Below are 13,046 nucleotides of genomic sequence, written 5' to 3'. Positions count from 1 at the left end.
AACATTGAAATAATGTTCCTACCATTATTACAACTTCTTTAACTTAGATCAAGGCATTACAGGTAAACCTCTATATATTCAGCCAATTCATGAAACATGTACCATATATCTCAAAACCACATAAAAACCAATGGGAAAAAATTTAATTCATCCATGATGTTTTGGAACATTCAGAGGACTTAAGCCTTTAAAATACATTTTAACTGTGTACATAGAAATAAAGAATAATGAAAAGCAAGCTAAAAAAAAATGTTTATTAAAGAAATGAGCTACATAAGTGAAAAATGGATATGCTACTTTCAGGAAAAATATATTTCAAGCATTGTTTGAATAGTTGTAGCCTTTGTTTCTTCATAAAATTTACAATAGCAGCTAAATCCATTTTCTAGGGTTCAGAAAACTAGCATGCTTCTTTCCACATTCAGAACTAAATCCACAATTTGTTGGTTAACAGTTTCCAAATTTTGAAACATCTGCTCGAGTTCCTTTAATGAACTTTCTTTAGAGACACCCTCCTCTCCTTCAGCCGCAATTTCTTCTTTCTCATCGTAAGCATGCTGTTGCTCCAATTCTATAATATCTGTGGCAGTGAATGGCTTTGAAAGCAAATCCAGACACATTCTCTGATATTAGGGGAATCATCTTCAAAGCCAGGATCCTTTCCAACAATGCTAATTTCTTCAATAACAGTGTCAACTTTTTGGCCATCTTTTTTTTTGCATTGTTAAAAATTTTATTTCATAATCGGCTGCACTATTAAAAATTTTAGAGGGCATATATAGAGGAATGGTATTAAATGTTTGCGACTGTATTAACCAAAACTCAGACTGAAAATGCATATATCCAATTCTAATTCTTTGATTCCTATACAGTCCACATATGAAAAATGGAAAGTGAAACAATTTTCATATGTGGACTCTATAGGAATCAAAAAAAATGCATATATCCAATTCTAATTCTTTGATTCCTATACAGTCCACATATGAAAAATGGAAAGTGAAACAATTTTCATATGTGGACTCTAGAGGAATCAAAACTTTATCGCTAAAAGTAAAACCGTCAACACTAAATGTGTGTTGGAAAAATTTATGGCCACAGTCAATTCATTCAGGAAATATGGTCAAATGGGCAGAAAATGGAATCTGTGCAATCGTAGAACTTACTAAGTCGGTAAGAGGGGAGGGTTTTAAGGATATGACTACTAAGCACTCGTGGTAGAATCGCCGTCCTCCCCATACCCAGGGGAAAAGACATAAGTTTGAATTCCATTGATGACATGCGGAATTTTTATGGTTGTACAGGCAACCCCCCCCCCATATAACACAGTAATTCTACAACAAGGTTTTGCTCTAACAGTTTGATAATTGCTGGAAACCTACCATAACATGGTATTTTTGACCTTTTGTGCTGGGTCTATAGTTAGTTGTGTCACCTTTTGAATCCCTTTGTGAATTGGTGATACATTTGCACACCTCCAGTCCATGGGGACCTCCGCTGAGTCCAAGGAAGCTCTCATAATTATGGCTAAAGGTTTGCTTACTTCCTTTACTGCCTCCTTTAACATAACTGGATAGATTCTGTCCACTCCAGGTGCCTTCCTTATGTTTAACTTAATTTCTCCTCCACTTTGCTCTCAGTTATTACAAAATCACTTAGCTCCCTGTTAGAGTTCGTTAAACTTCTGGCATTCCACTCATTGAATAACTCATGTGTGAACGTAGATGCAAAATACTTATTGCATCTATATTCATGTTAATGAGACAGCACATACTTTATTGTTCAAATAATATGGCTCCATTATAGCATCACCTAAATATGATTTGATTACAATTTTATTTTTATGTCATGGTATAACTGAAAGATATGAAGCAGATACTGATATCCGAATATATATAAAACAAAAGATTTATTTTATGTAAATATAGTTTTCTATTATTAAATCAGCATTTTTATATTTGTTGGCATAAATTCAACATTTGAAATGGATAAAAAATAAAGTGGTTTTCGACCCTTTTAATATACAGTAATACCCCGAAGTTACGCGATAGGTGGGTCCGACGAAAATCGCGTAAGTCGAATTCGCGTAAGTCGGGGTACAACTTTGCATATAAATACATATAAATTTTGCTTAATTGGGACCAAGGACTAACAAAAACACTAGTTTAGAAGAAAAATATTAATAAAATTGCAGTTATTTATACATATTAATGCAAAATATGTATTAAAAAAACAAATGACTAACGTTAAAAAGTTATTTCGATGTCGATGGCTTCATAAAATCTAACAAATTCGTCTGACGACACAGCACGTTCTTTTTTTCACGCAGAATTTCTTCGTAGCAAGCTAATAATTTTTTTATTCCTTGCTTTGTAGCTATAACGCGTTCTTCGTTGGAGTCTAAAATATGTTTTCTAAAATTTTTAAGCCCTTTACAGTTGAGCCCTTTTCAATTTTCAACCTGTCAAGTTTGCAATTGTCATGTGCTTTTCGCCGTTGCTTCATTTAGGCCTGTAGCACACATGCAATATCACATGGTCTTTCATTTCGCTCAAAGCGTTTCACAATTTCATATTTTTTCTCTATCGACAGAGGCGGACTGGCCATAAGCCTTACCGGGGAAACTCCGGTGGGCCAGTGTGATTTTGGCCATAAACCATAGTGTGAGGCCACTATAAATTTTCCCGGGTAAGAATTTTTGATCCAGTCCGCCTCTGTTTATCGATAATTGCTTTTCTTTTTCTCTCTGAATCTGCAGTGTCTTCACCAGGACGCTTCCTTTTCACACCTTTTAAGTATTTTACTCATTTTTAGGGAATAAAGCACAATTACAAAACGAGGAGGCACGCTTGATACGCATAAACAAAGCTGCGCGCATGTAGCAACTGAATAAACAACACCATAAAGGCAGAGATACACTATTAACACCTCACATTTCTAGGGGTTACTACCATAAAACAATAAAAATCCAGTTGCGTTTCTGCTAGTGAAATCTGTTATAAACTGGTAGTAAACTCGATCTAATTACATTTGCGATTATACCGATAGCTGGAATTGTGTTGGTTTTTACGTTATTATGGTGAAATGTGTTTCCCCTTCACTGATATAAAAAACATAAAAGCAGCAAAGTTGAATTTTGTTCATCTTTCGCTCTCAATCTCCGCCGTCGCACCGTATATCGATAACATATGAAAAACGACCTTGAAGATAGTGGGCGGCAGCGTTGCCAAACGAAAAAATCAAGAACCGCGTAACTCCGAGTTCGCGTAAGTCGGGGTATTACTGTACACATACTATATATTTTTTTCTTTATATAGAGGCACTAAATAAAGATCATTTATAGATCACCACAAAATTAAAAAGATACAGTACAGTGAATACCGTACACCTTTTTATAATGAAATAAATATAAAAATTTTAAAAAAAATAATAACTTTAAGTAACTTAAACCCAAATTACACAGCACCCCTAGAATGTTGTTGCAGCACCCCGGTTGAAAACCACTGCTCTAGATGTTTATAATGCATCTGACTGGATTTGGTATAGAGGACTTCTAAAAACATTTCCATTCTTTAGCCAACAAGTTTAAACCATCAGATCAAATTAGACATATCCCACAAATTGGTATGGCAAAATTTTATTAAAACAGCTATTCTTCCCAAAATTCTGATCCAGTGCATTTATTTAAAAGCAGTCAAGTGTACAATTTTCAATATTATATGATAATTAGAGCAAGTTCATACATTTTGCAGTCAATGCTACAAATTAAATTATATTACTATAATAAAAAATTAACTGAGTAAACATTTTTAAAAAGTAACAGTGCAGACATAAAAAAAATATAGTAGATACATTTGTGGATGCTACAGGAAGAGTTTTTAATTAAAAATATAACCAATGAGGCAACAGTCTCTTGGATCTTTAATTTTTTTTATTAAGAAATAAAAAAGAACTCAAAATGGAGACTGAACCAAGTAAGTAAAAACTGGAAAAGTTAATTGACAATTTACTACTGGATGTCTGCTCATTATAGTCCAGGAAGAGATCTACATACATATACTAAGGTAAATACTCTACATATAACAATATAGAAAGTACATAGCTTTCTTGCAGTGTCCTCAAGGCAGTTAACTTCATTTTTCACATTCTGCAGTTAGCATTTTAATGTTTTTCTATCACAGTGTAAAGCAACACCAATTTCCAATGTATATTTCTAATCTGAATGATGACTTTAAAAACTTGCTATTCTCATATGATATGTGAAATAACAAAATCAAAGCATGATCAAGAGAAAATTCTCTTTACCTCTTCATTATTCACTTAGCACATTTGTACAAAATTTTTAAAATTAAATAGTTACTTCTTGGGCACAAATTTTTGGCTATAATGTAATTGTGAATATAGAAATTTGATACTTTAAATTATTTTTATGATAAATAAGCTAACTAATCTTCAATGATTTTTCAATCATTAAAAAAAATACATAGGCTACATAAGATAATACTTGTTCAGTGTTATATTATAAACATGTGGATAACAGTGAAGAACCATTTGTCAATATACTGACTTACACACAAATGTAATTTGGGAAGGACATTAAGTGATCATCTGTGAGATTGTGAGGAACAAAAACAATAGCATGTGAATGAATTTCACTGAACTGCACTAAATTTGATAACATTTCAACATCCTTGTCAGGTCCAATCATCATCTTACCATCAGACCTATGATCAACTCCTCCATTCCATGATAGTTGCCACCTCTTCAAAATCTGATCTGAATATTTGTGTGGAAGGGGGAGAATAACAAATGCAATTCTGAAATTTTTTCAAGTAAAACACATATTTTAAGTAATGAAACAATTACCTAAACAATTTTAGTAATGAAACAATTTGTCAAATTTATTTATTACAGAAAAAAAAATCTTTATAATTATTTGTACACTTCGGTTACCATACATCCAATGATGTGTACATTCCATAGAAAAGGAATCTCACAGAAAAGACAAATGACCAAAAATTGAACTGCAGGCACAAATGCAAACTGGAGAAAGGAATGACAGTATTGATGAAACTGCCAGCATTCCTTCAAAGAACCTGATCCTCAAACCTATAAGCGAAATCACGAAGATGGAAGAGGCATTAGGAATCGCAGAGTTTATGTTGAAAGAAGCAGTGATATCAGAAGCCTTCACGATGTCACCAGTTGCTATAAGATTCTTTATAATAAAAAGGCAACTGGTTAGCTTTCTCTGAATCAATTTTTCAAACAGGACTAGTTTATCAGGTAATGTATAGTAATTGTATTTATCATATTTCACTTTAAAAAAAAGTGAAATTATTTGCAAATCTTTGGAAACTTATCAGCAAGATGGGAATTCATTAAACTGATATCGATGATTTAATTGATTCACACAATCAAGAATTGTCAAATCAATGTTTGCACTGAGCAACATCACATTCAAGATGAGAAGGCAGCAGCAAGCCAAGGCCCAGGAATTAAAGAATGGAGCCTGACAGTGAAAGGAATATAAAATCAAAAGCATTAAATCTTATAGATGAAGGCTTATCTGTTAACTGACAAAGATCTTAATCCTGAACGCAGCTCTAACCTGCAACTTAAGTTACAGTAGAACTTTATTGCTATGAGTTGTGTGAGACAAAGTAACGTGCAAAGGAACTAACTTTGGATTCCTTTTTCAAGAACTCAAGGGAGTAGTCAAGTAAATTCTCCACCTCCCGGGTTAGTGTAACACCCGCCCACCCCCACTATCTTGTCTGAATCCAAGGGAACGGAATCTGACCATGACAATCCCTCTCATTAATCAGCCTAAAGCCACCCGCCACCCCAATCTATGTTGGTTACTGTACAAAAAAAAAAAAAACCAACAATAATGAATAAATAAAAATTAAGCAAATTAATAAAGATGAATGAATCTTTGGTTGCTCATCATTTTTATAGTGCCTAGTCTTCCAACCAAAGAAAACAAATGGTTTTGTACCAGTAGAGATAATTTAGCTTGATAACCTATTATCACATTTTTGGTCATTATTTACATTGTGAGTGAATTAAAATTGTGCAAGATGTTCTGGAACGTAACCCTCACGTAAATTAATAAGTCACTGTATTAAGATAATTCTAAAAAAAGCAAATTAAATAACAACACACCTGTCTCAAAATGGAAAGGAAATCATTTTTTCTCTATCACTATAACCTGGAGAAATTACAACACAATGCAGAGTTTCTGTAACTTCAGGTAACTACTCCATACTAACAGCAACTAAGAAATACCAACAGAAGAGATATCAGATAATAAAGTTTGGTAAGTTTCTTGATACATCACCGATTATCAAATTTAGTGCAATTTGACGCTTGTAGTCAGATATAAGGTACTTTACTTTTGAAAATCTTTTATTTTGAAAATTTATACATAATCACTTACACAAATGGAAAAGTTTCCTGTGGGGACACAATATAAACAATTACCAAACATTAAATCAGTGAATGGTTGAACATCTGATCCATCCATGAGTATGATCAAAGTACAAATACAAATAGTTAAATCAATGCTGCCAACAATCTGAAAAACTGGGTCTCAAACTTAATTACAAATAAGCAAATCTGTGAATCATAAAACCAAAGTACAAGGTTCTCTTATAGAATGGTTATAAATATATTTTACTTTTAGTCTGTAGTTTTGACTAGATAGTATGAACCAGAGCTGTAATACTCAATACGTTCTACACTGATGTCAATATTTGTAAAATGATAAGAGAAGTTTACCTTAATATCGTACGTAGAACACTTCCGTATGATACTCTCCAGAAATTAAAACGAAAAAAATCTAAAAACTTACATTAGAGTAACAAATATTTTAAAAAATAATTAAAAATCAATTTAATACAATTAAAAAAAATCAATTTAATGTAATTAAAAATAAGAAAATTAATTAAAAGAGTTAACTGCAAAACGAATTTCTTTCCTGAAACTGACAACGCTTTTTGAACGTATGTCGTGATCACAGGAATGAAAATTACCGAATAGGGGAGAGTATGAAATTTAAATAAGGATTATTTGTCTTCGTGCATGCGCTTTAAAAGCCCACGAATCAGAGATGAGATAGGGCTGACGAACATAACAGAATTTCTGTAATTTAATTTCTACAGTTTCTCCAATTAATAGTTGTGTATAATTACATTGGACACTAAGCATTTGCCTCGTTAAAAAAAAAAGTATCTTTTTTGTTAACAGCGTGAAAGGCTAATTCTGATGCTGCTGAACGATTATTTGTTACTCTAATGTAAGTTTTTCGATTTTTTTCGTTTTAATTTCTGGAGAGTATCATATGGAAGTGTTCTACGTACGATATTGATGTAAACTTCTTTTATCATTTTACAAAGTATTGACTAGAATACAAAATTACTAGAAGCCACATTATAAGTGCCTAAGCAAAGGGATATGACAATAAGCCAGTGATGATGTAATTAAGAATTCAAAAGAAAATTAGTTGCTCTGTAAAATCCAGTACTTCCAATACAATTTTCTTTAAGTTAAAATCTGATATACTTTATAAAAAAATAATAATAAAAACATTTTACAATTTGCAAATAAGAAAGTAATACAGCACTTGTATCAATCACTGCATTTGTTTTTAAGAATCCGCACAAAAATGGGTGACATTTCTCTCTTTATAAGATGCTTGCAGAATCAACTACATAGTTCGGTTGTGTCCAACCCTTTCTCATACAGGGCCCATATTCAAAGATTAGACTTGCTTCATAGGCTGCACTGAGTGATTCGAGAAAAAAATCAGTGTTACATTTCCATATCTTGTAACGTCTAAAAGGAAGTTCCTATTTTTTTCATGTTATTTTTTTATTTTCAGGCTATATAAAAAAAAAATGCAAATTCCCAACACGTTTATGTGCAACAAATTTGTTTGTGATTTATTTTTTTTTAGATTTTATTAAAATTATAAAAATTACTTTTGTTTTTCAAAGAAAATACCCTACTAAAGTGAGCTTTTAAATGCTCACTTTAGAAAATTTGCAACCTGAAAAGGATCACTGCTTTTCAATATTATGGTGAATAAATAATGGTAAACCTAAAACTGAAAATATTCGAAAATGTTATTAAGTACAATACACGATAACAGTTACTGAACAAAAACTTGAACATTTAATGAGATGATTGAGGCTGGATGTTTTTAGATAACTGTTCAAAATTTGATGCTAATTCTCAATATGGAATGAAGATGATCATCTGTTATTGTTTCTTTTTCCATATTTATTTCATTTCGTGCATGAAAAAATTTGCTCTCATAGTAGCTGAACAAAGTAGCTATTTTCATGGCCGTAAATTGGACACCACTGCCTCGTACAATGGGATAATCGCCTACTGCTCCTTATCCATGTTGGACAAATTTCTATATAACATTAGCAAAACCCCATGAGCAATCCAAACAGCCCATCCACACTACTCAGAGAACTTCATGTCTAGCTACACAATTAACCCAGTTTTCTTCATTCTATACTACTCTGAGTGTGATACCACATAGTTGGTATGTTAATCTGAAATTACTGCTACCCAACTGCATAGGTAACACATGTAAACTTTTGTATACACTTGCATTACTGTTTTTAAAGTAATTAAGGTTCCGTGAACAGAAGATTTCTATTTGCTAAATGTTCCACAACCAAACAAATTTTGAGAGCACTGATCCAATTCAACTGAATTTTTTGGGCATAAAAAAAAAAAAAAAAACTCTGCAGAGATCTTAATCTCTTCGGGTACAGGTAGCCTAGTTAGCAAAAGCGCTAAGCTGTACTGAGTGGTGTGTGTGTGTGGTTCGAGACCATCTGTCAATAATCATCGATTTCATCTTCAGTTGGTCAGTCAAGGCCGAGTGCTATTAGTAAGTCAAATCCAAAGATCCTGACTAGAAATGCATTTGAAATAAGTAACTAAGTAAATAAGAAATGTATATAACTTTATTGTCAAATAATTTTGATTAAATTCTTACTAACTGCTCTATTATTAGTAGTGGCATATGATACAAGAAACTAGACAGTAATACCAGAATTACATGATTTCTGGATCTTACAGCATCTGTTCCCTAAATACTTAAAGCCTTTGTTTTACCTGCCATTTGACAGACTGCACTTTTAAATTTGGGGGAGAAAAAAAAGAAAAAAAAAACACCTCACTCACATACTTCATTTTCTCTAAATAAGAATTTATAATTTGTTTCAATTAAATTTTCTAGTTTGTCATATAATAAATGCCAATTGATTGGCTGCACCTATTTTTCTTGGAATTAACTGGGATGTAAAAACATTCCCTATTTGAACAACATTTCCCACCCAGTGGGGATGGGGAAAACAAATTATGGGTAATGTATATGCAATGGCATTTCATTATTCAGCTATATTTGTCACATTTTCCTGAAAATTCCTTTTTTTCTCAAGGTTTTCTAGATGGAGAGGCAAAAATTAAAGGAAATGGGGGGGGGGAGCAATAATGAAAAAAGGGATACAAAAATGAGATGTATTATGGGCTGAACTCCAGATTACGGGTACATCTTGTCACTACATTGCAGACATGGCCACATTCGGGATAGATTTAAACAAAAGTGTGGGTTTTTTAATACTTTCATTTTTGGCTAGTGAAAAAAGGTTAGGTCAGTTTACACCAGTAATTCAGAGTGGATTCAAGCAAAAGAAGTCACTTCCTCCAGAGATGTACCCATAATCTGGAGAATTAACCTATATTATGCAAATAATAATAAAGATTCATCTCAATTCAAACAGATCATTTTTTTTTATATTTTTATAATAAAAGCAAAAAATGAAGTCCAATAATGAAGACTTGAGTGTGCTTTTAGAGTTGTGGCAATTTAAAGTTAATTGTAGAAAATCGCAATAGCATGCTGGCTGCCAATAAAAACTATCTAATAAATTCTCAACCTTGCAAGAACACTGTTGTTGGCAAAGAGACATCTTTTCTCTTTTATACTGGTTTTATCCTGGGTTTCCAGATATAAAAAGTCCATATGTATAGTAACAAATATTACTTAACCCATTCAGGCATAACATGATTGAAGGAGGCCAGCTAATCAATTTACTGTATAGTCATTAGCCAGAAAATTAAAAGAATAAGCAACTAATGAAAACATGATATTGAAATATCATGGTGGAGGGGAAATGACTACATATAACCATAATACTTTGCACCACATCCAAATAAACACCATATGCATATAAAACTTTAATTACAGTAAATTTTACCAAAAATCCTATTCAAATTTTATGCAGAACTGTGTCTTGGATTTACACTTGATGAAATATGTATGATTTTATCCTACAGTGAAATAACTTGTATATTCATTTTAATTAGCCTCAAAACACTTTATCCAAATTTCCATCACTTTCTATGCCATTATATACATCAATATTGATAAAAATTACTAACAAGGACTCAATTAACTTTAGGAATATAGAAAACAGTAAAAAAATCAAGATTTGAACATTTGTATATATTTTAAGAAAGATATACAATAATCCAAGCCAAGCTTAAGAAAGATAAGGTAAATATGTCTACTGCCAGTCATACCAAACGAAGCATTTAGCTTCTTCCCCACTTGAAACAAACATGGCTGATACAAAGACAACCCTCTATCAGCCATAGAATTAAAAATATGGCTAAAGTAGCAAAAGACACACAAGAAACACTGACAATTGTTATTCATAATGGGTTTAAAAGAATTGGCGTTAATTTCATAATTTTATAAACAAAGCTAAAGGAATCGTACCGTACTGTATCGGAATGTACGTGGATCATTCTTTCATCTTCAACACCTTCGTCTTTCCTCGGTAACGACGCCATCATGGCTCTCCTGTCCTCAGCCTTCTCCAGCAGACATGTTTTGTGAAATGTTCTACACATCAAAGGAAACGTCTTCTGGAGAACGCAGCTCGAATTTTGTAAACTAGAGTCATTTAGAGAATAACAAAAAAGTTTAGGTAATAAAGAAATCGTCCTTTGAGCATTTCGGCCTAAAATTACATTAACAGATAACATTTTTAAAGAGAACAACCAAACTACATCTGTTCCTTACAGCAACGAGAAAACAACAACCCACCTACCGTTATTATACGTTAATACTATTATTTTTCGCTAGATGGAGTGGAGTACCAAAATCCTATAGCACAGAAAACAAAAAATACCACTTCTATCTAATTCTACATTGAAGTGAAAATATCTAAAGTCATTTAATACTTCAAAAGAATTCACTACAACATTCGTTAATTTTTAGCTTTAAGTATTACATGATTACACATTTCAATATTTATTAAATTAAGTAAATCTAATTTCGATATTCAAATCATGATAATATAATAACTCTAGTTGTTCAACGAAATAGTCTTTTTGAGTTCAAACAGAACAAATCCAATTTAGCAGTTTCACATTGATAAATGAAGATAGGATTAAATCCAATGGAAGTATTGTTTCCTTATTTATCTATTAAAAAAAAACATTTATTTTTAACAATTCATTTTCAACCATTTAATAAAGCAAGCTAAAAGGCTTCCAGAAAAATACAAGGTTCCTTTTTACCTTGTATAAACCTTCCTTTAATTAACCATCCAAAAGAATGCTATCAAGTTCTGGGGAAAACACATAAATATTAACGTCTGTGAACTATTAATAGGGAAAAAATATAACTCTAATAACCAAAAATAACTATTAGTATGAGTTGCATTAGCAGTTGTAGCCTCCTCAATTTATTGAGAAAAAAATATAAATATCCAGTCCAGTTCATAACGCTGCATCACTATTATTTTATTTTTTTTTTTTTTTTTATGTCTGCTCTCTTTTCATATTTTCATTTCATTCTCTTTTAGCTATTACAAAATAAAGTTAATATGACCGAAATTATTAATCAGATTATGGCTCATTGTATTTTTCATTTCATTTCATTATAAGTTTCATGGTATCAATGAAAGTTGTTCATTGTATTTTTGATTTTATGAATAAAATTGTACTTATTATTATTGCTGTTGTTGCATATTCATAAATATATATATATATTAAAAAAGTTATACAGTCGATTCCGGTTATTTGGGACACATCGGGACTAGTGCATTTTGGCCCGATTAAGCGGCTGCCCCAGTTATCCGAAGTTTCACGTAAACAGTTAAAAATACAATGTACTCCCCCCCCCCCCCCCGCCCTTTACAATTGGTTCACTGTTCAATCACGTTACGATAGAGTCACCATTTAAAGTACCGATCACTATACGATGTGTAATAAGCGCCGGTCATTGTGATCACGTTTGTGAATTGAATTTTAATTCTATTAAACAGCGATTGTAATTAGCGAAAATAGGAGGAATATTCTCCATAGGCTATAAAAGTAAAGATATATTAAGTACAAATTTACCCTTTATTACCTTACCAATTAAAAAATTAAATGATACGTGAAATTCGGAAGAATATACGTGATAATCGAAATAATTAATACGTACTGTAATGTGTACATACTAACTAAACTAGTTGACATTTCTGTTCAATGTCATTTGTGGGTGGGGGTTAATATTTAAAACAGTAAAAAGATAAGCAATCAATAACAAAGAACACCGCACACACAAATTGCAAGTAACACGATATGCGCAAGTGAGAAGTAACAAATTCCGAAGCTTTAAAAATAGGAATGAAGAGAAGAGCCTGAAAATTATTTTTTTTTTATACGATTGAAGATTCCATAGAAGTGTAAACACATTTCATCATAATAACCCACAGAATTCGAACTGTCGCTATTATCGCAAATTCAATAAGATCGATTTTTACTATCAGTTTATGATAGATTTCACTAACACAAAAACAGGTGACTGCTTATTGTTTTATGGTCGTGACCTCCAGAAATTCGACCGAACTACGTGGTACGGTTGGGGACAATCGTAGGGTAATCTTCAGTGCTGCGGTCTTCTGCCCCGATTAAACGGCATTTTGTATTAAGCGAAATAAATCCTGGCTATTTTCTCGATTGGG

At 32.2% G+C, this 13,046-nt stretch overlaps 1 protein-coding gene across 1 annotated transcript in view; it reads right to left on the bottom strand.

The window, feature by feature from the left end:
* The window catches only part of mRpS11 (mitochondrial ribosomal protein S11), a 101,472-nt gene extending 90,365 nt beyond the window's left edge, over positions 1-11,107 (bottom strand). The window contains exon 1 of the mRNA XM_090371221.1: positions 10,808-11,107. Coding sequence (XP_090227347.1) covers positions 10,808-11,076 — 269 coding nt within the window. The 5' untranslated portion in view covers positions 11,077-11,107. The remainder of the gene's footprint in view (positions 1-10,807) is intronic.
* Between the last annotated feature and the right edge of the window lie 1,939 nt (positions 11,108-13,046).

Source organism: Mastigoproctus giganteus, chromosome 1 (assembly GCF_048544385.1).
Source record: "Mastigoproctus giganteus isolate SK-2022 chromosome 1, ASM4854438v1, whole genome shotgun sequence".
In the NCBI taxonomy this organism is placed as follows: Eukaryota; Metazoa; Arthropoda; class Arachnida; order Uropygi; family Thelyphonidae; genus Mastigoproctus; species Mastigoproctus giganteus.
The sequence above is the reverse complement of the archived record's forward strand: the minus strand, read 5'-3'. Positions and strand labels throughout refer to the sequence as shown.